This window comes from Hylaeus volcanicus, chromosome 4 (genome assembly GCF_026283585.1).
Source record: "Hylaeus volcanicus isolate JK05 chromosome 4, UHH_iyHylVolc1.0_haploid, whole genome shotgun sequence".
NCBI classification, from domain to species: domain Eukaryota; kingdom Metazoa; phylum Arthropoda; class Insecta; order Hymenoptera; family Colletidae; genus Hylaeus; species Hylaeus volcanicus.
In genome coordinates, this window is record NC_071979.1 from 2,995,022 (window position 1) to 3,017,708 (window position 22,687).

The 22,687-nt window shown below is 38.9% G+C and overlaps 3 protein-coding genes across 3 annotated transcripts in view; all 3 read right to left on the bottom strand.

Annotated features, from left to right (window-relative positions):
• Positions 1-6,930: 6,930 nt before the first annotated feature.
• Positions 6,931-9,726, bottom strand: LOC128875318 (uncharacterized). The gene is made up of 3 exons (XM_054120809.1): positions 9,497-9,726; positions 8,795-8,975; positions 6,931-7,750 (listed from the first exon to the last, which is right to left on the bottom strand). Exons 2-3 carry the CDS (start codon positions 8,883-8,885, stop codon positions 7,341-7,343), a joined length of 501 nt encoding a protein of 166 aa, XP_053976784.1. The 5' UTR covers positions 8,886-8,975; positions 9,497-9,726; the 3' UTR covers positions 6,931-7,340.
• LOC128875138 (uncharacterized) lies at positions 9,341-14,563 on the bottom strand. Its single transcript, XM_054120505.1, has 9 exons — positions 13,952-14,563; positions 12,764-13,870; positions 12,522-12,662; positions 12,046-12,162; positions 11,732-11,893; positions 10,998-11,207; positions 10,253-10,517; positions 9,497-9,845; positions 9,341-9,365 (listed from the first exon to the last, which is right to left on the bottom strand). The coding sequence occupies exons 1-9, from the start codon at positions 14,237-14,239 to the stop codon at positions 9,341-9,343; spliced, it is 2,664 nt and encodes an 887-aa protein (XP_053976480.1). The 5' UTR covers positions 14,240-14,563.
• Positions 14,564-18,501: 3,938 nt separating this feature from the next.
• LOC128875139 (uncharacterized) overlaps positions 18,502-22,687 on the bottom strand; it is a 67,420-nt gene continuing 63,234 nt past the window's right edge. Inside the window, exons 4-7 of the mRNA XM_054120506.1 lie at positions 22,089-22,309; positions 21,789-22,046; positions 19,629-21,302; positions 18,502-18,839 (exon numbers count right to left, since the gene is read on the bottom strand). Coding sequence (XP_053976481.1) covers positions 18,502-18,839; positions 19,629-21,302; positions 21,789-22,046; positions 22,089-22,309 — 2,491 coding nt within the window. The remainder of the gene's footprint in view (positions 18,840-19,628; positions 21,303-21,788; positions 22,047-22,088; positions 22,310-22,687) is intronic.

The following is a 22,687-nucleotide window of genomic DNA, read 5'->3' on the forward strand; positions in this document are numbered from 1 at the left end:
CCACATTTTCCTAAACTCAAAAATTAAATATATTTTTGTTTCTTATATGCATGGTAGTTTCATTTCTCTGTAATTAATATATACAATATAATAAGAAGTGTCTGCGTAGAGTAATTTATTGATCGGAGATCCAGTCACGTTTTCCTAGCCTCAAAAATCAACTTTAAAACCTAGGTACTACGAATTTAGCATTGTTTGATGTATCGTTAATGGTAAAAAGTAACCGCTTAGATACCGTGTAAGCATGGTATTTTGAAGAATTATCGGTAGATTAGCCCCAAGAACAACGCGTCTGCGACTCCTTTCGCGTCCCGAGGATTCTCAAGATCCGTGAAAAAGTTTCGCGGCCGTCTCGACGATTCCATAACCCGCAAGATCGGCCGCAACTGCGGCTGCGAAACTGATTAAATCTCGCCACGAAGAAAGAGTATATCTCATCGCGACAGTGTCCCGTACCTTCTCGTCCTTTCTCTCCGTGTCTCCCTGCCTTCCGAAACTCGCTGGCGGAACAACAAAAAAATATGCATCCTCTCTTCCGTTCCCCCCTCCGTCTCGGCGGGGGCCACGAAATATCTGGAAAGTTTACTCGTAAAGTAAGTCCACGCCGCGGAATTCCCCCGGGCCAATTAAAGTCCCGAAATCGGACTAAGCGCCTCGCTTATGCAGCCGAGGGCAAGGCGGAATACGGAAAAGGGATGGATCTAACAACCCGCGGACCGACGAACGTTATTACTTATTCGACTCGAGGATTTTAAGGGTGGCCGACGCGCGGATTTATTTAGATATTCCGACGGTGAGCATCTGCTCGAGGTTCGACTGGCTCTTGTCTGCCCCGCGCTTTCGCTCTTCTTTCGCTTAGCATTAATATACGCGGAAAGCGAGAAAGCGGCCACGGGCGTGTCTGCGACCTGTGCAAACCCCCCTGCTGTTGTTTTTACATAACATTAAGTTCGTTTGTGTAACGCAGCTTCCGCTTCTATACAGGATGGACCCTTGCGAATGAAATCGTCGAAATATCTCTGATATTTATTGTTGGTATTATTTTTAGATGCAGAAACCGGACCTGAAAGTTACGATTTAAAAAAGAAACATAAAATATGACTGGGAAATAATGTTGGTATTGTTTTCACTATTGATTAAGCTATTGTTAAATTTATTATGTTGTTAGATTTTAAGATTAGGTTTAATATGTTGTGATAAGATATTTTGTAGAAAGACATTTTTTAACCGACTTCAAAAAGGAGTCACTCAATTCGACATGTATATATATTTTTTTTTTTTTAAGAAGCAGTATTATTCGTTTCTGTAACGCAGTTTCCGCTTCTGAACAGGGTGGACCTCGCGAATGGAATCGTCCAAATATCTCTGATATTTATTGTTAGTATTATTTTTAGAGCAGAGAGCGGACCTAAAAGTTACGATTTAAAAAGAAACATAAAATATGACTGGGAAATAATATAGTTATTGTTTTCACTATCGATTAATTTATTGTTAAATTTATTATAATGTTAGCTTAGATTTAATATGTTGTGGTAAAGTGTTTTGCAGAAAGTCATTTATTTGTCCCATTGTTGAGATAATTTGTTCTTTGGAAACAATATTATTTTTTAATCAAATATTCCATTTCCTAATGAACGATAATACAATTTCAGTTGTAAGATTTATTCATCAAAGTTGAAATAAGTACAAATATATCTTCTTTACACGGAAACAACACTAAATCAACTGTCACATGTTTCTACCAGTCGTTTATAATAAACCACATGTAATTTAAAGTAATTGTTATTTAATCTCCCGCTCAACGTCAGTCAAAGAATCCTCGAATCCTCCTTTCATTTTAATAAAATCCGCTTACGACAATCGACGAATCAGTTCCATCACTATTCAAAACGTTTCAATTTGGGAGTTTGTTCGCCAATGCACAGGGAGAGTCGTTCTATGTCTCGTGACGCTAATTCCTCCTAGTCTCCCAAGGAAGAACTTCCATGATAAAACCGGATATACACCCTTGCCGGGTTTAATAAAGTTATAAAGTTTACGGGTATCGTAACTGAGAGTGACTTTTCAAATTTCCCTCGTCGTCTTGTACGTTTCTTGTTCAACTTCTTGATCCATCTTGCGTTTATTTTTCCAAGTTCTCTTGCCCACTTCGCTGCAACGTCTTCGGTTGTATCTTCGTTCCTCGTCGAAGATTCCATGTTTCGACGCGGTAGGTTCTAGTGACGCAGAGTTTTCGATAATAACTGGAAACTTTCCATCGGTGTTCGTATCGCGCAGATGCGGACAAAATTACATTCACATTTTAGTCGAAATATACAGGGAACAACTACTGCATACGGCAATTTAATCGCAACACTTGTTCCATGTTATAGTTATTTACTTCAGCTTTTACTCGTTCAATTCGAAGCATAATTATATTTTATTCGAAATATATAGGGAACTATTGCATGTGACAATTTAGTCGCAACACTTGTTCCATTTTATAGTTATTTACTTTAGCTTTTACTCGTTCAATTCGAAGCATAATTATATTTTATTCGAAATATATAGGGAACTACTGCATGTGACAATTTAGTCGCAACACTTGTTCCATGTTATAGTTATTTACTTTAGCTTTTACTCGTTCAATTTGAAGCATAATTATATTTTATTCGATTATTTAAATTGCAATTTTTATCGAGGATACGTTCATCGTGGTTTATTTTTCGTTTATTTTGCGAAATTTTATTCCAGATAAGAATTTTGCCCATCTCTGGCATCGCGCGAGATGTTATTTCCATCACTGGACACGGTGACTCGCGATTTGTGTTATGCACCGTTTCCGGGTGACTTCGTGGCCTTATATAGGAGGATGAAATTCGTAGAGGGGAGAAAACTGTACGTTTGCCTCACCGGGGGCCAATAATTTACTGTATAAATGTATTCCGGGCAAGGTGAACCCTCGCCACCGTGTCAATGTTAAATGAGCTCAAGGTTCGGCGTTCGATCGTCCACTGCAATTTTCAATTGGGTAAGCATGATACGCATGTGAGATATCGGTTGCAAAAATGTTTACATTATTATTATTATACGGTTTTATATTTGTTTATGGAGAGTCTAACTTTTTGGTTCATTTCTACGCGAACTAAAGTATTTCAGTTCGATGTGAACATTTAATCTTCTATTCCGTGACCATAAAATAAGCCTTCCTCTTTCTCAAACTGATTCCGTTGTTTCGTTTTGTCCATTTTCCTGGCTGTTCGAGCTTCTTTAGTGTTCACTGAAGTACGACGCTCCGCACTTTGCAGCCATTTCTTGTTACGGGTATCCGCAAATATTTTACATTCGTGTCCAATGACGATCCTTATCGTTTTCATTATTTTTAAAATGGAACAATATCCTCACATTGAAGATTGCAGCAGCTAAATAGGAGGCAATTTCAACAGTTCTTGAACCACAATGAAGATGTTTTGGTCCAAGACGACAAATAAAAATTACACATTTTTAAATTTTGTTTTTAACCGACTTCGAAAAGGAGGAGGTTACTCAATTCGACATGTTTCTTTTTTTTTTTTTTTTAAATGTCTGTTCACCGATTCCGCCGAGGTGACTTGACCAATCGAAATGGAACCTGTTGCATCTTGTAGTGCATGTCTCCCCCGGTGATCCTGCCGTCAAGACTTTTTGCGATTTATCATTTTTTACTCGTCTTTTTACCAAAAAACCGAGATTTTTAGGTATGCTTGCCGATTACGTCGAGATGGCTTGATGAATCGGAGTGAAACCTCTTGCATCTAGTCGAATATTTCTTCCAGTTGGTCGTGTAAAAGAAACATTTTATGATTTGTCATTTTTTACCCGTTTTTTTTTAAATCGAAACATTTTGTCTTGCTTCTTACTCCGAGACGGATGGACCAATCAGATTGAAACTTCTTGCATCTGGAAGAGCATTTGTCATTTGGACCCATAACAAAACATTTGTCCTTGTCTTATTTTTTACCACTTTATATCACTTTTTATCGCAAAAAGCGTACTATTTCACGTATGTTTGGCCTGAAACCGATGAAATCGATGAAACCGCTTACATTTTGCTGCCGGAGAGGTTTTCGCAATGATCACAGATGCAAAAATTTATGAATTTCTGTATTGTTTATAACTATTGTTATCGTAAAATTCCTATTATATGATGTAACTCGGTGAGGAAATTACCGAGCACGATGGAACCTTTCGCATTTCATAATAGATGAATTCGTGATGTTCCCATTTGCAAAAATTTATGGACACTTTCATTGTTTAAAATCATTGTTAGTGCAAAATTACTATGCTCTGGTGTAGCTCGACAAGGAATTTACCAAACGCAATCAATCCTTCCACATGTATTTGCACATGTATTCCTGATAATCCCATTTGCAATTATAGAGGGTGTCCAAAAAATGTTGGATGTCCTTGAATAGGACAGGGGGGGGGGGTGATTTGAAACAATGTTTTCTTAACGAAAATGTTGTCCGAGGCTTCGTTAAGGAGATATTGACAGAAACCCCCGACAAATCGAGTATGCCGGAGGAGCGCCTGCAGGGCCTATGCTACCATTTTGATAGTCGATAATGTAGAGTGCTCGGTCGATAACGCAGATTACTCTGTCGGCAATGTAGAGTGCTCAGTCGATAATGCAGATTGCTCTGTCGGTAATGTTGCGCGCACGGCCGATAATGCAGATTGCGCTGTCGGTAATATAGAGTGCTCGGCCGATAATGCAGATTGCGCTGTCGGTAATATAGAGTGCTCGGCCGATAAAGCAGATTGCGCTGTCGGTAATATAGAGAGCTCGGCCGTTAATGCAGATTGCTCTGTCGGCAATGCAGAGTGCTCGGCCGATAGGGCAGATTGCTCTGTCGGTAATGCAGAGTGATCGGCCGATAGGGCAGATTGCTCTGTCGGTAATATAGAGTGCTCGGCCTATAATGCAGATTGCTTTGTCGGTAATGTTGCGTGCTCGGCCGATAATGCAGATTGCTCTGTCGGTAATGCGGAGTGCTCGGTCAATAATGCAGGTTATTCTGTCGGTAATGTAGAGTGCTCGGTCGATAAATGCAGATTGCTCTGTCGGTACTTTTCACTACATTTTCCCATACTTTTAAGCAATTATATCTAGAGCTAGTGCGTATTGATATAAATTGACTAGAAATTATTTCATTTACTTTTCACTGCACTTTTTTGGAAGTCGGTTAAATTTGTTTTTCCAAAAAATTGTTTTATTATTTCTGTAAGTCGAAAGTAGCGAGACAACCGTGTTGAACTTTGTTTGTTAGGAATATACACGCGATTGTCTTAGAAAATAAAATAATTCGAAACATGTAGAACATTTCGAAAATTACTGTTTGTACCGTGAGATCGCTGAAATATCACACTGTGTGTCGTCTGAATTGTCCGAGAACTATAAGTTGTATAATTACGTTGTGTTATGTTGTTGTTGTTGTTGTATTACGGTTTACAAGAAACGGACGCGCGGTGCAAGGGTTGTGTGCGATGTTTCCGACAGTACGCTTTAGAAAAGTTAAAGATACGGGGAGAGGAAAGTGCACATGTAGCAGTGAGGGAAAAGTGAATAAGAAGTAAGGGAAGGGGGGATGCAGCTAAAAAACCGTTGTAAAAGCTAACCTCAATCTTGGTCCTTTAAATATTGAAGCCTGGCGCAGGACAGGAATAGAGCGTACATGCATCATTTTTTAAACATCTATGATCCCATGTCGAGTCTGTCTCGACACAGAAGTACAGTAAATGAAAATGTCCTTGAATGTCGTAAATTTATATAAGTTGAGGTATTTAGAACAAGTCATCTAAATAATTCGATTATTTTTTAACCGACTTCGATAAAGGAGGAGGTTACTTAATTCGACATGTATATTTTTTCTTTTTTTCAACGATAGGAAGAAAACTGTCCAACAAGAGTTGTTTGATTCCGAGGGGCACGTAACGTGGTGCCAATAACTTTTTTATCGATGGAAGCGTAGAGGAGATATGAAGGTCGACTCTATTTTTTTACACCCTTCTTTTTCAATAGAAACATTTTTTGAAAATATCTCGAGAACTAATAATTTTTTTGCCATGGTACCCTAATCATTTCTTACGTAGAATGAACGAAAGAATCGATCTGTGTAAAAAAAATATGCATTTCTATTTAAAGAAATGATGCAATTGTTAATTGCATATGCACTGCTGCATATAAAAAAAGTTTTAAGGGTTACAGGTATAATGCTCTTCGAACTATTTATCTTTCTCCTTTGCCATTTTTTCGTAAATGCAATAATAACGGTAGACATTTTTATTCGAAACGCGGTATCGTTTCGCAGGTTGTGTAGTTCGCGAAAAGCAATTAGCCAATGGTAATCGTAGGGCTTTGGACAGTTTTCGTACATAGATTAGCGCCGGCGTTGTACGCGCGTGCAAACATACGAGAGGCCGTCGAGTTCATCGCAACGACAGGACGATTTACGAGGTTTCGCAGGCCCGCCTGTCGGCCAGATAGAACGGATGTGTCAATTACGATAAAGCTCATCGGCGATCAATGTATCTGATGAAATTATTTAGACGACCGCTGTCAAGCAACGACGAGTGCCTGCTGGTTTACTGCGATATTGCGCGGTCTTGCACTATTGTATCAGAAATATAATTAACCCGCCTATAAATGGTTCATTGTTGCATCTCGATCGGTAATTTGTTTATGCGGAGCCCGAATAGATACCGAGTATTCGCGAATAACTGAATCCTGCGTTACAAAGAATCTGGTATGAAATTAAATCAATTAATGTATTAATTATTAATATATATTATATACAAATGATATATTTCACACGGAATGATGTTACAATGTGGTAAGAGTCGAACAATACCGTTAATAAAATTTATTATAAATTTCATCTCATATAATTGTACAATTGCTTATTAGCTTGATACTGTCCGCGTTTCTGTATTTGCGAGGGTGTAAACAATTAAATTTATTAATTACGAGAAAAATTCATCCAAAGAAAGATCGATCATCGCTTTCTCTCGACTCCGTCTTTGTGCTCGTACTAGTTGATCTGTTTTCTCTCTTCCGATCGGTTGAAAGTTTGATTACCTCTGAAGATGTTCGGCATTCCTTGAGACTATCCTTGCTGTGGTTTACCGTGAAACTTTTCGATGAAGCTCATCGAGAACTTGATTTGCGTGCGATGTACCCTAATCTACCGATTCTCGCAAATTTAGTCATTTATGGTTCATAATAATTCTTAATCGAGTCGTGAATGTATAAATGGGTGAAATCAAATCCGCAGGATAGAGGATTTTTTCTTCTTTCGATCCTTGCTATCGCGCGGAGAATTTCATCGATCCGAATAAACGTTTATCCTTTCTTCGAGAATCCTCAGCTTGTCCTCCTCCGATAAACTATCATTACTGTTTCGGTTGCATGAAACGCAATCCTCGTATTTTATCTCGAGATCATTGTCTCGCCGCGTGTTCGAACTAATAGGCGAAACATTCGTCTCCGCGTTCCCATCTTTTCGTTTATTCTCAGCATCCGACCCCGATAAGCTCTTCTCCTTATCTATCTCGGTCAGTTTCTCGAACAATTCTTTGTCCTTCAACCCTTTTCTCATGTCCTCGCCGAAGGCAACTTCTTCCAATTGCTCCTCGTTTTCTCTTTTCCATGCTTGCCGTTTATTGAGCAATATTACCTCGTCCTCCACTTCGTTTTTCCCTGTTATTGGCTCCTCTTCTACCGCGAGTGGATCTAAAATAACAATATTTCGAAACCTTGTTATTAGCTATTGCTATTAGAGAAGACTGTTTAAAGAGACCAACTGGGACATTTATTTCAATTGTAATGTTACTTACAAACGAAACAGCTGAGATAAGAGTATTCATATTTATAAATATGAATATGAATAAATTTATGAATAAAGATGTGAATAACGCGTTATTCGCATTTTTCTGACATTTTTTATAATTTGACGAAGAAATGTTTGGAACAAAAGTTAATTAGTATTCGATTAGCCGCAAGTATCAATGTTAATAATATTAAAACAAAGGTTGACTTTTTTAAATGACACTGTATGATTTTGACTTAATAATGTTGTGTATAATGATACGATGACCACCCTGTATATACAAGTGCAAAATTATATATTCTATAGCGAAAGTGTTGTCAAACAAAATTAAATAGGAGTTTAAAATACAAATAATAGATTACCGGCCGATAAAAGCAGATTGGTCTGTCGGCAATGTGGGGTGCACGGTCGGTAATGCAGAGTGATCGGCCGATAGGGCAGATTGCTCAGTCGGTAATGTTGTGTGCTCAGCCGATAATGCAAATTACGCGGTCGGTAATGTAGAGTGCTCGGTCGATAATGCAGATTGCTCTGTCGGCAATGTAAAGTGCTCCGTCGATAATGCAGATTGCTCTGTCGGTAATGTAGAGTGCTCGGTCGATAATGCTGATTGCTCTGTCGGTAATGTAGAGTACTCGGTCGATAATGCAGATTGCTCTGTCGGTAATGTAGAGTACTCGGTCGATAATGCAGATTGCTCTGTCGGTAATTAGTAATTAGTATTCGAAAAAGTTAATTACTATTCGATTAGCCGCAAGTATCAATGTTAATAATATTAAAACAAAGGTTGACTTTTTTAAATGACACTGTCTGATTTTGACTTAATAATGTTGTGTATAATGATACGATGACCACCCTGTATATACAAGTGCAAAATTATATATTCTATAGCGAAAGTGTTGCCAAACAAAATTAAATAGGAGTTTAAAATACAAATAATAGATTACTTTGACTCGTAGAGATTTTCGAAATATTCGACGTCTTTGGAGTCTCCCTTTTCCACAGAGAATTACTTAGTTTCAAAAGGTCGATATCCATATTATTTCTATCTATGTCGTTCCTCTTTTTCTTTGAGTAGTTTTCTTGTACTCCTTCGACGAATCCGTTTCTCTGATATCGAGGGCTGTACTTGTATGAAAACGTGACAATAACAATACGTACATAGAATTCTGTTACTCTTCGATTTGTTAGTAATTTAATATTTAACCTCTTAGACACGATGCACTACACTCGTACAATTTGCAGATCTACGTCAACAAAGAATTTTTCATTTACTTTTGCGAGTAACTACATCGTGTTCCACAATTCTTAAAACTTATTTCCAAGTCGTTTCATATAGAAGCAAGCAAAATATATATTCAAACTGCATAATGCAGAATATTCAAGCATCATAGAACACGATACATCGAATAATAGCATAATGCATCAAGGTACAACGTAGTACTACATATCGTAATACATTATAATACTGCAAAATACAGTATATTACAGAATTAGCTAGCTAAATAGAGCCTCAATCTGCATAATACACAAAAATATACAGAGAAATAGCATAATGCATCATGGTACAACGAAATACTACACATTGCAACACAGAACAATACTGCAGAATGCAGTACATTACAGTATATTTTCAAATAAGTACATACTTATTTGCGCCCTTCTTCCGCGAGTCCTCCTTTTCTATACGAAACTTGCCGCCATTATCACTTGGTTTCACGTTGGTCATATCCATGGAAGTAAAAATTAGCGGTTGCTCGTACCCCGAGTGGAAAGACTCCCAGAAATCTTTGTCCAGATATCCACGTTTCTGTCGCGACGGAGTAGCCTTGTGCACGCTGTCTTTGCGTTCTGACTGATCAATAGCGCTCGCACCTTTGTGACGCTTGCGATGTTTCCTCTTACGCTTTTTGCGGTTTTTGTGCTTCTTACGTTGCTTTGGGTGTTCGTCGGCGCTGCGGACTACTCTGCGCCTTTTACCGTGAAAGTCCATGCCATCTAAAAGGTATAGAAAGTGTGTATACATTAAAAAATCTATATCGAGTCATGTAATTGTTCAAAGTGTAACTGTTACGAGGATGATTGTTTAATTTACATACACGTGAACTAAACTTTACAGTAAAACAAAAATTCGTAAAAGCGATCCGTGGAAAATTTTTTTGTTCAAAGAAGGATTAAGGAAGCAAAGAGTATATTATGTTGAAAAATAGATAAGATTTTATGATAAAGCCAAACGTAGGGTGTATTAGTAAAACGTGAACTAAACTTTACAAATTGTTCCATTGTACAATTGCTTATCGTACAGTTACTTTTATATTATGATCGCATCTACTGTTTTTCTTCTCTTTTTAATTAAATTTAAGAATTTTTTCGTATAACATTCATATGAACTTAATCTCTATTACCGTCACGAAAATATTCCCCGTCTTCGAGCAGACTAGCGTTGCCAAGTTTCAACATGTTCGGCATGCTCATTACAGGCGAAAAACCATAACCAACATTTGGTTCTGTCGAGTAGGTCCAACTACTCGTGTTTCTAATTTCCGTACGGTACTGAACATTTTGTCCAGGTTTTACCACAGCTGCTCCGATCATAATCGATGATTTCGCTTTCTTTTCGCCATCTTTCTTTGCCTCGATGTACTCTAGCAGCTGATCTAATTGTTTAGCCTGAAACGATTAACAAGAGAACGTGGTAACACAGATAGACAGAATTCGAATAATAGATGATTAGACTGCGGATGTTTATGCAAATTCATTTTATTAATGTAGATGTATGCAGATGAAGAAAAGGAACTTAAATTGAAGTATATTTTGTCTTTTAAAAGCTGTAACGTGTATTTTATTTGTTACTTTTATATTTTTATATATTGGTATTTGTATATTTTTGTGTACTTATACTTGTCATAAATGCGTAAATATTGGTATTATGTGGATGGCAAATAAAGACAACATGAGATTCAATTATGACAAATAAAAACAACATGAGATTCAATTTCGACAAATAAAAACAACACGAGATTCACTTTTAACAAATAAAAGCGACATGAGATTCAATTTTTAACGAACTGACTGACAGTTTGCATTTTATGCGTTTTTTTCAATCTTTATTTAGACATAAATTAATTATACGGAATATCGATAACTTGCCATGTAATCGTGTACAGTTTGAACTTTCGTCTTGTCCTTCTCCGACAACGTGTTGTACTCCTTTATCAGGTTTTCTATTAATTGTAGCTTTTTGTACAATTCTGCGATCTCGTCTTGCATTCCCATATCTGGTAAGGCTTGGAACAGGAACTTGTCCCGTGGAAAGTGATCCGAGGAGTGCCCGCCGTGTACCAATGGCCGCAATGGCATCTAAAATGAAATATTTAGTGCGGAACATTTGCAAAGAATCGTTATTTAAGAGTTCCTATTATCTTAAAAGACTTTTAAAAGGATCGACTTTTGTATTGCTTGAATTTTCATAAACCTTTAAGTGTTTGACGTATGTTTGGAATTATGATTATTATTATAATAAAAAATTATGATCGTTTGATTGTTGTGGTAGCTAATTCTGTAACCATTGATCGTTTATAACTATAGTTTAAATAAACATATTTATTCGATAATTGATTACGTTAAATTACCAACTTTGTACGTTTTCGACCTGATTTCTATTATAATGAATTTATATACCTATAAGTCTCAACCTGATGGACATTGCAACTTATCTATGAACAAAATTATTTCTTTATGAACAAAAATATACGTTTCTTTGATATAAGAATAAATATATGTGCAAAACTTAAAACCTCTAAAAAAAGAAATTCAAAAGGAAGTGCTTTTTCTAGGATTCTAGATTAGAAGAAGTTCAATCGTGTGCATTAAATGTTGAGTACCTGTTCTAGCGAACTGTCCTGCGAATTTACATCCAGTATCCAGTCCAAGAATTCTGTCAGATCCGGTGAAAGAGAGACGCAAGTTTTTCTCTGAACTTCGTCGTAAATCAGTCGATTCAAGAGTATCATGACTCTCTTCATCAAGTCTTCCGTGTGCTTGATCTGAAACAGTTAACAGCACTGTTTGAACGCTCGACTCATCAAAATTCGAATCTGCCCAACGAATTTGCCGCCGACTAATTTAATTGTAAAGTAAATTACCGATTTTCTTGGATTTATCCGGTCTTTACTGTACTTAGAATTTATGAAGTTACCTCGTCGTCGTCGACAGATTGTTGATAGCTTTTATCAGCCTTTACTACGTCATCGATTTTATGACTTTGATGAAGTCCCGGACCCAGCGACGCCTTCAGATCCTCGTTCTTTTGAACCTAAATATTTTCACCGTATTGGAAATGGCTAATTAAATAAATGTTTCTCTTTTACTATTTAGTAAACTAGACTTTATTATATTCAATCTATGTATATCAAGGAAGTTACGTCCGTACCGCACGAAATCTTTCAAAGAACTAACTGGATAAAAAATGTAGTCACAGAGATCCGGCAAAAATTAGTCGTACGACAAAGGAACCATTTTTTAACACACGTGTTCATTTGTTCAAAAAAATGTCTATATAAACACATCCTATCACGCGTCCAGCACATCAGATGTCGATTAACTTTTGTCGGTCGTATATTCCAACACACTGAAACGCAACGACCATGGTTTTTAACAACTACGTAAAAGCACCTGTTCAAAAATTTGATCCACGATTTTTCCCGCCAGTTCGCCGTGAAGAGCCGCATCCATCTGTGATTCATCTTCCACGTCATCAGCCGCTAAGAGCAACGAGATCCTTTTTCTCTGGTTGTCGCCATCTCTGATCATTGTCTAAAAGATTACCGTTGATCCTTTTCTTTAATTAAATTACGCATTACTCATCACCGTTTTCCATCCTCAATTCGAACAATTAACAGTTCATGTTTACTCACATTTTCACTCTCGACTTCTCCACGACGTGCTTTACTCTCGTCCATGGCTACTCGGCGACGATCGCCGTGAACTTTGTCCTCGTCTCGAGAAGCTTTACTCTTCTTAACGTTGGCGTGACGATTCGAGGCTTTGGACGTGCGCTTCTTGTGTTTCTTTCGCTCGGTGTGCTTCGTTTTCGAGTCGCTAGAATGTTTCTTGTGGCGTCTTCGTTTCCTGCCGTTCTCGGAATATTTAGATTTGTCCACGTGGTTCTTTCGTTTCTGTTTCCTCAACGTTTCACCATGGTGCTTGTTCCTTTTCTTGTGTTTATCCCTTTTCTTCGATTTCACGCTTCTGCTCGCTTTCTTCAAATCATGACTCTCGTCGTCCGCCGGGGAATCGTACTCTTCTTCTTCAGAGTTCGAATCGAGGAGGTTGGGATAACCACCGTTCGCATTTCCGTACGAATTCGAGAGCTGAACACGATTATCCATCGTCCCCGTGTTCTTCGAGTACCGATCGTAGTCCATCTTTTCCGAATCGAGCTGGCGGTTCGTCTCGTCGTAGAATGTTTCGTAGGACGAGTCAATCGCTCTCTTGACTCTGGCGTTGCTTCTCCACGGTGGATTTTGCAGATCCGAGGGTGAATTCGCAATCTCCAACTTCGCGAGCTCCGAAGTTTCTGATCCTAATTTCGACGTGAAATCTCGTGTTCGAGTAATTTCAGTGGACGTATCGACTAAATTTTGTTCCGAGCTCACGGATGATTCTTCGTCTTTATTCTCCGCTAAAGTAGGTTCAACGCGGAGACTCGCGTTCGCTTCTGTATTAAACTGCACGTCTTCGACAGTCTTCAAACCTCTACCGAGCCGCACTCTTACGTCCTCGTCGAGATCATCGGTCCAGTCCAAGGGCTCCACAAAGGACTCGTGAAAATCCCTCGAACTAATGACCGTCTGTTTTTCCCGATCTGCATTCTGGACGCGTTCCCAGGCCGACCGCGGTTCCAGATATTTACGATTTTCGTAAGGAGAACGCGAATCTGTGTCGATATATTGCCTCCGGCCCGTTAATGACCAGCTCGCGGCGTCTTTCTTCGCGGTCGCGTCGTCTCTCGCCCCGCTCACCTGCGATTCAAGCTTTATAGAGCGAAAGTAAAGTAAGTCGGGGCAATAATTTATTGGAAACGGTTTGGTTTACTTTTTCACCTTTTGCGCTCGCCATTCACCGGTCGTTCCGATAGTGCTAGGTCCTCGTAATTTCTGCTGCGTGATGTTAGTTTGCTCGGAACCGCCTTTAAACATATCGTCCGTGCTTTTTAGGGCGACATAATTACTTTGGGAAACGTTCTCCGCGCTGGGCTTCCTCAGCTGCTCGAACGAAACGATCGACGACGTTTTTTCGGCTATTTCTGAACTCACTGGTCCGTCGTGCACGAACAACAGAGGCATCAGGTTGGGACTGGAATCTGGAAGCGTGTAAGCTTGATTCCACATCGTTTCGATTACTTTGTTAATACACGTTAGAGATTTTGTCCAAATTGAAATATGTCGCGGTTTTTTTTTTTATTATTTATTTTAAGCATTTAAACCCTTCTGGGTTTATTTTGCTTTACAAGAATAATACGATTGAATACCATAGTATATAATATGTTAGTAATACCATAAAGATACAATATAATACAAGTAAGTAAAATAACAAGGTCCGTCAACACTAAATGTGTAAGTTACAATTTTTGAAAAAGGAATCGGTACTTATACAAGCTTTAACATTAGCCTTTGCTATGAGGTGATGTCGCGGTTCGTGTGAAATTATAGTAGATTTATGTTATCATTTTGTCGATTTCGAAATTATTTTAATAATGAAGACTCAAAGTTGCCAGATTTTTATTGATTTTTATTGAACTCCCATAGCAAAAGAAGTTTTATCTTCGAAACTATTGAAGAAATTAATCCTTCGAAATACTGTCCAACAAATTTAAACTTTTTTAGGTTTTGCGATATTCATTGGGTGATTCTTATACCGTTCTTCGTTCTAAATACAAATCTGAGTTAAAGCGAAAATGCTCCATCACTTTCAGTTTACGAAAAACACGAGGTTTTGTGAAATTGGTCGATTTTGGGAGAAATGTAGTGCTACTTGAAAACTATAAACTTTAAGGAGAACTATAAATTTGAAAGTTTTATTTAGTCTTAAAAGATAGAAGAGAGTTTTCTGAATATGTAGATATATTCGTTAATAATTCAAAAACGAAAGATCGTTCGACATTTTTGCAAAGGAAATCGTGGTTCAGAATCATCTGAGCTACCCCCATTTCCGGTTCTTACACTAATTCTGAGACATCTTGTATTTTTCTCTAAATCTCTGTATATACGCCATATTTTGGTTTGCTTTCTCGTGCTATATTAATAAGGAAACTTCAAAGAACGTCTGCTACCCGTCGAACGAATCGGGCTACCCCTCATTTCCGGTTCTTACACTAATTCTGGGACACCCTGTATTTCAAGTTGAACAGAATCGGTACACGGAATACCATGATCGAAAGAATTCGAAAAACTAGTGCACGTTTACCGGACGTTCGAGGAGAATTTCTAGTTTCCGGAGATTGTATTTGATCTTTAGACGAATCTGCAATCATATTCGATGGATGATCACCGGTTTCGTCGCCAACTTCGTAATACATTCTCTGGTCTCCCTTGATTCTGGGTTTCCTTTTCGTTTCGTCGTCTCTCCAATCGTAGAGTGTCTTCAATTCATCGTATAACGGTTCGACATCGCTGGACGTTTTGTCGTTTCTGGGAAACAGAGAAAAAATATGGCAGCAGTACTCTATATATCACTATCACACAGTATCGCCGAAAAAAGCAATGCATAAGAAGTTAACTTAAAGGGTAACACCGCTCTAGAGGCTGAAATAGCCTCGCTTTGATAATTAATTTTGAGAGTATCGCGAAAGGAATAGGATTCCTTTTTACAGGGTTTATTTAATACGTATTGTATAAGTATAGACAAAAATCATTGTATCACAATTTTAGTGCAAAATGGCGGCAACAAAGCGAATCTTCAAAATTGAGTTTGTTTCAAACGCCTTCACGGGAAGACGGTTTTCTCGTTGTGTATAAGATCTGGAACAAACAAATAACAAATTTCATAATATATGTATATACTATTGGCTATAGAAGTACGTAGGGCTATTTTTTTAAATCAAATATTGTAGAAATAGTGCACTAACCCATTTTTTACATTAAATAAAAAAAACCGCTACGTACTTCTATAGCCCACAGTATATATATTTTGAAATGTGTTGGTTTTTTGTTCCAAATGTTATACACAACGAGAAAACGTGAAGTTTGGGGACACGCTTCGTCGCCGCCAGTTTGTACTAAAATTATAATCCAACAATTTTTGTTTATACTTCAATATGTGTTAAATAAACCCTGTAAAAAGAAATCCTATTCCTTTCGCGATACCCTTAAAATTAATGATCAAAGTTATGCTTTTGTTCAGCCTCTAGAGTGTTGTTACCCCTTAAGATTTGGATCTTCCGATAAAAAAATCGTTTTTATACTTGTCCATCGGCGATGTGTAAAAGAATGACGAGCAATAGCAATTTTATAATAAAATCGTTATTACTCGTTGAGCAGCCATCGTACAAAAGGGAAGAAGGGCGTACTTTTGTTCCATGAATTGGATGTCTTCGAAGAAATCGTCGATCATTTTTGGTCTCGAATTTTTATCCACGTTTAGAATACAATCTGCCGGTTCCACCATCGTTTGCCTTGCGCTATTCTTTAGGAACTTCTCCTCGTTTCCCTCGAGCGGTTGATTTAACCTGATAAGACGCCTCGATCAGTCCGATAAAAAGTTTCGTTTACATGTTTTGGACCCCAATTTCGCGATCACTTAGGTCAGTGTCAACCCTGACGCAAGGTTTACAAATGCGAACATTATTGGCGTCGGTTTCTCGCATTAGATGAATGAATACTTTGAACAAACAAACAATATAACAAACGCCAATATCAGTGTGTCATTTGACTCATGAAGAAGGTAACAGGAAGGAGTATATCGCCCCGATACGATTTACGACTACGAAAACTTCAAGGAGTCCGATGACAATTTTTTCGGATTTTTAAAAACGTGTCCTCGAGGTGGTATTTGCAAAATAAACATTTATTTTTATAATTTCTAATATCGCAAAAATCAGATCTGCTCCAAATAAAAATATATTTAGAAAGAACAATCCCTCCTAATAAAAATAAAAGAAAAGGTGGTCGATAAGATGAACAATTCCAGAGAAAAAAAATTCAAATCTACAACGAACATTTTTCACGAAAATGCGCAAAAATCGCGATATTTGAAGGCCTGTACTTCTCAAACGATTTCGAAACGAGCAAAATGATGACTTAAACTCCTCCTAATTTCACATAAACTACAATATATTTCATTTGGGACGAAATCTGATTGTGAGACATCGACCAAAACAAGTGATCGATTTGGCGTGGAATGAGCCAATGCGTTTACAAGAACCCTTATCCTTGAGTTTCTTATACTGCTAATGATTATAATAAACAACATCAAGATACGAACCCGAAAGAGCGCTTGACAAGACAGTGATTAATAAAAAAGAAAAACAAAAGGAAAGATAGAGAAGTGAATTTTGAATGGTATTTGACTGTAGTTTGGAAAAAAACAATGCAAGTTCGTATAATCTTGACACGTGGAAACTCTGCGTTCTACTCGTCTCGTGGGAGAATTTACCGCTGACCTCGCGCAATTAATGCCGTTCGCGTTGTCTTCACCTTGATCTAACCTTCCCGGCTGTCGGTTTCCCGACGATCCATCCTCTTCGTCGCGTTCGACCTTGGACGATAACCTTGAAGTGGCGGCCCGTTTCTCCGTCTCTTCAGTCACGTTTGACGACGTTTTACCGCTGCTAAGGAACTGCTCTTTCGGCTCTTTGAGCTTCAACCTCTCCCGCTCTCTCTCTTCTTTCAACATCTTCTTCTCGTGCTCGTTATTCTTCACGAAAGGCGGTGGACAAGTCACGAGACCCTCGGCACTCTCCGCTGCGGTTGAAAACGAACCGTGAGCTTTTTTCGTTCATCGAGGCCTGGATTGAAACTAGTTGTGGCGTAAAAAATTACTAACAGTGATGATTGTAATAAACAACATCAAGATACGAACCCGAAAGAGCGCTTGGCAAGATAGTGATTAATAAAAAAGGAAAAATAGGGAAGTGAATTTTAAATGGTATTTCCCACTATATCACTAACGGTGATTTTTCACGGTGATCACACCGTTCTCGAATTTGATCTGCGTGAAATTTTGAGGCACACGACTACAATCCGCGTATCCTTGGCCACATAGTTATTCGCGATATGTAAGTGTTATAACATACGTGGTTATTAGAACATGAGTTGTGTATTTTCGTTTCGAAGACCGTTCTTCAAGCTTGAGACAACTTGATTTTTCAGTACAATAATAAAATAATTAGATTTAAGTAATTTGAATTGAATTTTTAAACAAACCTTATCGTATTTTATTATAATTTTTATATATGTTATAAAACAGACTGAGTGGAGTATAAAAAATAAAGAATCTTCCCATAGGCGCGGGCACGAAGAGGATAATGTTGTAATTTTTACATTTGTTCGTTTAAATGATTGACGACTCCTGTTTTAGGGGTTTTGGTGTTTAATATTCGAATATTGCGAAGCGCACGCACATTTTTTCGTTCAAACAGTTGACGACTCCTGTTTTAGGGGTTTTGGTGTTTAATATTCGAAGATTGCGAAGCGCACGCATTATTACCGAGGTCCACGTTCGATTCAACGCCGTTCTTGTCGTTGTTATTTTTCACACGTTCTTGATCGTTAATGGCGGATAAAGCGCCATCGTCTTGTTCCTGGTTATCGCTATCGTAGTCGTAGTACTGTATAATGTCGACCGGATTGCGCCTCTTTCTCTTGTATCTGCGTTCCGACTTCTTCTTGTCGAGCTTCTCTTTTATCATTACGTTTAGTTTCGCCTTCACGGGATTCCTTCTACCGGACTGCGGGGATCGTTGTTTCCTTTGCCCTGGCACGCTATTCTCTTCTAGAAACAATTAACATATTTTATTATAAAGCAAAGCCATTCCGTGGATTCCTACGTTCCAACCATTTTATTCTGATAATTCTCGGAAACAGTATAAAAAAATTAATTTAGAAGAACAATGCCACGTAACGCGAAGAGGAATGTGCGATACAAAAAGAGAAGCTAGTTTATATTAATTTTAAATTAATTTTCAATCAATATAATCATAATGATTCTAAAAAGTCAAATTCGCATCGATGATTTAGTAATAATTTATTGCTAAAGTATTTAGTTGCACATGTACTTCTGATGATCCCATCTGCAACGATATATTGTTCATGACTATTTTTATTGCATGGAGCCTGTTGGTTATAGATTGCCACTAAAGAGTGTAAAATAAATTAATTTTTAGGAAAAAAAATATAAAAAAATACAAATTAACTAGAAATTATTTCATACTCTTTAGTGCAGTTTTAATATTTCTCGAAGTCGGTTATATTTTTTTTCCCAAACATTATTTTATCGACATTATTTTGTCGGCGCTGCGTGTAGACGTTCGATGAAAAGCAGTAATTGAATTACATGGCGAATACGCTCCAGAATAAACAATTAAACATGTTTCTGTTGAATTTAATGTTTCTTTCTTCATAATGAAATTAAAAAAAAAAAAACAACGGCGGATAATTACGCACCAATCCAATATAAATGGTCGAAACGTTTCTTAACACATTCTACAGTAAAACATCTAATTTTGACGAATACTTCATGTTTCCCGATCGTTATTATCGACAGACCCTATTTTCCGCTCACCGTCTGTTTCGGCTCGCTCCTGATTCTCCCCCTCCTCCGCTTCCTTGTCACTGTAATTCAAATCAGCATCCTCGACGTCGTCGTTCGAATACTCCATGTATTGTAGTATCTTTCTTTGTGCGTATCTGTCATTAATTTTCCGATCACCCGCACCATCGGCCAGTATAAATACTTCCTTATACTTCTTCCCATTGCCCCCTTCGTAATCTTTGACCTTATCTTCCAGTACAGAGAAGCTGGAGTCTTTCGAAGCTGTCTCGTCGTTGGAACCGACGGACTCCCCTTTCTTCGCGTCGTCGCGAAACCGTTCCTCCTCGTTCCGAAATTTATCCCTTTCGTCTTCTTCCTTGCACCTCTCCGCTGCGTCATGCTCGACGCTCACGACCATCTGGTCACCCGGTACACCTTCGTACCAGTTTCGGGGTCCTTTGCCGCTTTGTGCCGATCCTTTGTCGAACTCCGCGGAGCTCTTGAACCGTTCCTCGGCTGAGTTCCTTTGTTTCAGTTCCTTCATAAATCCAACCGACTCTTTGTACGATTCTTCGTTTGGTTTACTCTTCCCAAGATCGAAAGCGTCGCTACCGTGTCGACCGTCGTCATCCTTTTCGACATCTTCCCTCTTTCGACCGGTATTCGCGGACCCGTCGACTCGCGCCTTCTCGATCTTCATTTTCAAAATCGTCGACACCGATTTCCCAGGCTCCTCCTCGTTCTCCACGATCAGTTTCTTTTTCACGTCGAATCTGTTCAACACGAACGGCTGTTGCTCGCCACCCAGCGTGTTCTCGTTGCTGAACTTTATCAAGTTCTTCTTCTCCGACTTGAGAAGAATATTAATATTTCCCGATTCTTTGACCGACCTTTTCTCTTCCAACAGTTGCTGAGACAATTTTCCACGTTCATTCGACGCGATCCTTTGGACCTCCTTTGTGCGTTCACTGTCTTCATACAGACGCCCTTGAGGTTCCGAGACTTTGATCACCTGCTCTCCCTTGCCGGTGCCGGTGTTTTCTTGTTGCTCTTCCGTTTTCTGCGTTCTAGCCGCGGCGACCTCGTCCCTCCCATCTGCGCTCAGACCGCTGCCGGAGGTTCCCGTGAAAACAGGCTGCAATTCATTCGTCGCGGATCCAAAGGTTCGCGAGGAGCCTCCCTCGAGGTTTCCACCTTTCGCTCCGTGCCTCGTCCACTTGTTCTCCACCGTATTCAGATTTCCTCGCGATGGATCCGATTGTTCGTCATTTTTCCCCGTTCCCGCATACGACGCCCGATTCCCTCGAAAGTAGTTCATCGCGGACTGTTTTCCACTGGAATCATTAACGTCGTCGTAGCTTGTTACGCGTGCGATTTTTATCGAATTTTTTATCGAATTTTTCGCATCGGTCTGAGGGTTGTTTTCATCTCGAGGCTCGTTCGAATAACGTTCCTCGTCCGACGGACTCCCTTTGCTGCGTCTTTTACGATCGTGGAGCTCTTTCAAGGTTTTCTCTTCAAGGTACGGCTCCCCAAACCCCGCTCTGTAAAAGAGTCTCGGGTTAACGTCGTCGTTATTAACTTCGGTCCGTTTCGTTCTCCACATTTTCTGCTGTGCGTTCTTGTCATCGGGATTCCCAGAACTGTGCTCACTTCTTTTTGCATCAAAGACATCCGGTTCAGGAGTCTCCCACCAATCGGAGTCTATCGAAAAGGTGTGAAATTTAACTATTCGATAACTATTCTTTCTACGGTACTTAATCGACTCAATACATTTTAGGGTTTAACCTTTTGCACTCGAGAGGTGACTATCAGTCACCACTAGGTTTTGTTTAGGTTTCATTTCTTGATCACTGAGTGACGTAGGCTATGATTTATAAATATAATCTACATAAATGAAATCGATGTGTCTGTCTGCGATTTCGAAATAGTGCTTTCTTTATGATCTCAGTCACCACTAGGTTTTCTTTAGGATTAATTTCTTGGGAACTGGAAGTGCCAATAACATGATTCTCGTTGAAGCAAAAGTGACCTGATTCTCAAATCTCAAATTAGAGATCACATTTTCGAAGTCACTATAATCTTAGCATTCGTGTGCAGCAATAGAATGCTAAGAAAGCATCTCGCGTTGATGGTAGGTACCAGAAAAAAAGGCCTCGAGTACAAAGGATTAATATAAGTCACGAATACCTTGGTACTCGTTTTCTTTTTTTTTGTGCTTGTTCTTATCGCGAGTTCTTCGATCCTTCGATTCCCCCTTGACTTTCTCCGAATCCACGTTTTTCAAATTGTCGTGGACCTTCTCGAAAGGCTGATCGAGACTTTTCCTTAATTCCAGTACCGTTTCCTTGAGCGTCTCCAGCGACGGGGCTTCTTCCTTTTTCGCCTCGTTCCGTTGGTTTCTCGCGCTGTATCTTACGTCGCCATCTTTACCAGAGTTCGAAAGATCTGTTTAATTCGCATAGACGAATTAAAAGGTTTCGATGAAACGTTTAAAGCAATAGCTCATACTAGGTTGATTTCCTTGACCAGTTTCGTGATCACGGATCCATCGATCTCCCAGCTTCTCCTCCTCGGTCTCGGGCTCTTTGTTCGAATTCAACCAATCGCTCAATGAACAAATGTCCTCGGTCCTGGACCAATCTTTCGATACTCGATCGTCCATCGCTCCCTTGGACCTTAGAGAAGACGGAGACTCTTTTTCGTTCACACTGAAACAACGCGTTTCGTTTAATCCCTTCCCATGTAATATTGACTCAGACTCGTGATCCATAGTACAACCTAAAGGCGATCAAGATGAGTCGCACTCGTGACAGAGATTATGAACTCAATGTGAGAATCCTTCCTCAGGGGTCAAAAACTGAAATGTAATGGTCCAAAAAGTGGATTTTTGCACCGATCTCGGTGAATACATCAATACAATAATACAATTTAAATATACAATATGTACATTAACGGTGTTCAATATTGTCGTTCCCATCCAAAAATTACACCAAATCTACTCAGACAGTACGTACATTAACGGTGTTCAATATTGTCGTTCCCATCTAAAAATTACACCAAATCTAATCAGACAGTATGTACATTAA

What these genes read in the sequence shown, in the direction of transcription:
- LOC128875138 (XM_054120505.1), bottom strand. Translation starts at nt 14,239, where the DNA reads ATGTGGAATCAAGCTTACACGCTTCCAGATTCCAGTCCCAACCTGATG. An exon ending in AGGACAGTTCGCTAGAACAG is followed by an intron (nt 11,208 to 11,731) that starts GTACTCAACATT and finishes ATTTCATTTTAG; the next exon opens with ATGCCATTGCGGCCATTGGT. An exon ending in CGGAAGAAGGGCGCAAATAA is followed by an intron (nt 9,366 to 9,496) that starts GTATGTACTTAT and finishes TGTATTATGCAG; the next exon opens with ATTGAGGCTCTATTTAGCTA.
- LOC128875318 (XM_054120809.1), bottom strand. Translation starts at nt 8,885, where the DNA reads ATGGATATCGACCTTTTGAAACTAAGTAATTCTCTGTGGAAAAGGGAG. An exon ending in GAAAATCTCTACGAGTCAAA is followed by an intron (nt 7,751 to 8,794) that starts GTAATCTATTAT and finishes TTGTTATTTTAG; the next exon opens with ATCCACTCGCGGTAGAAGAG.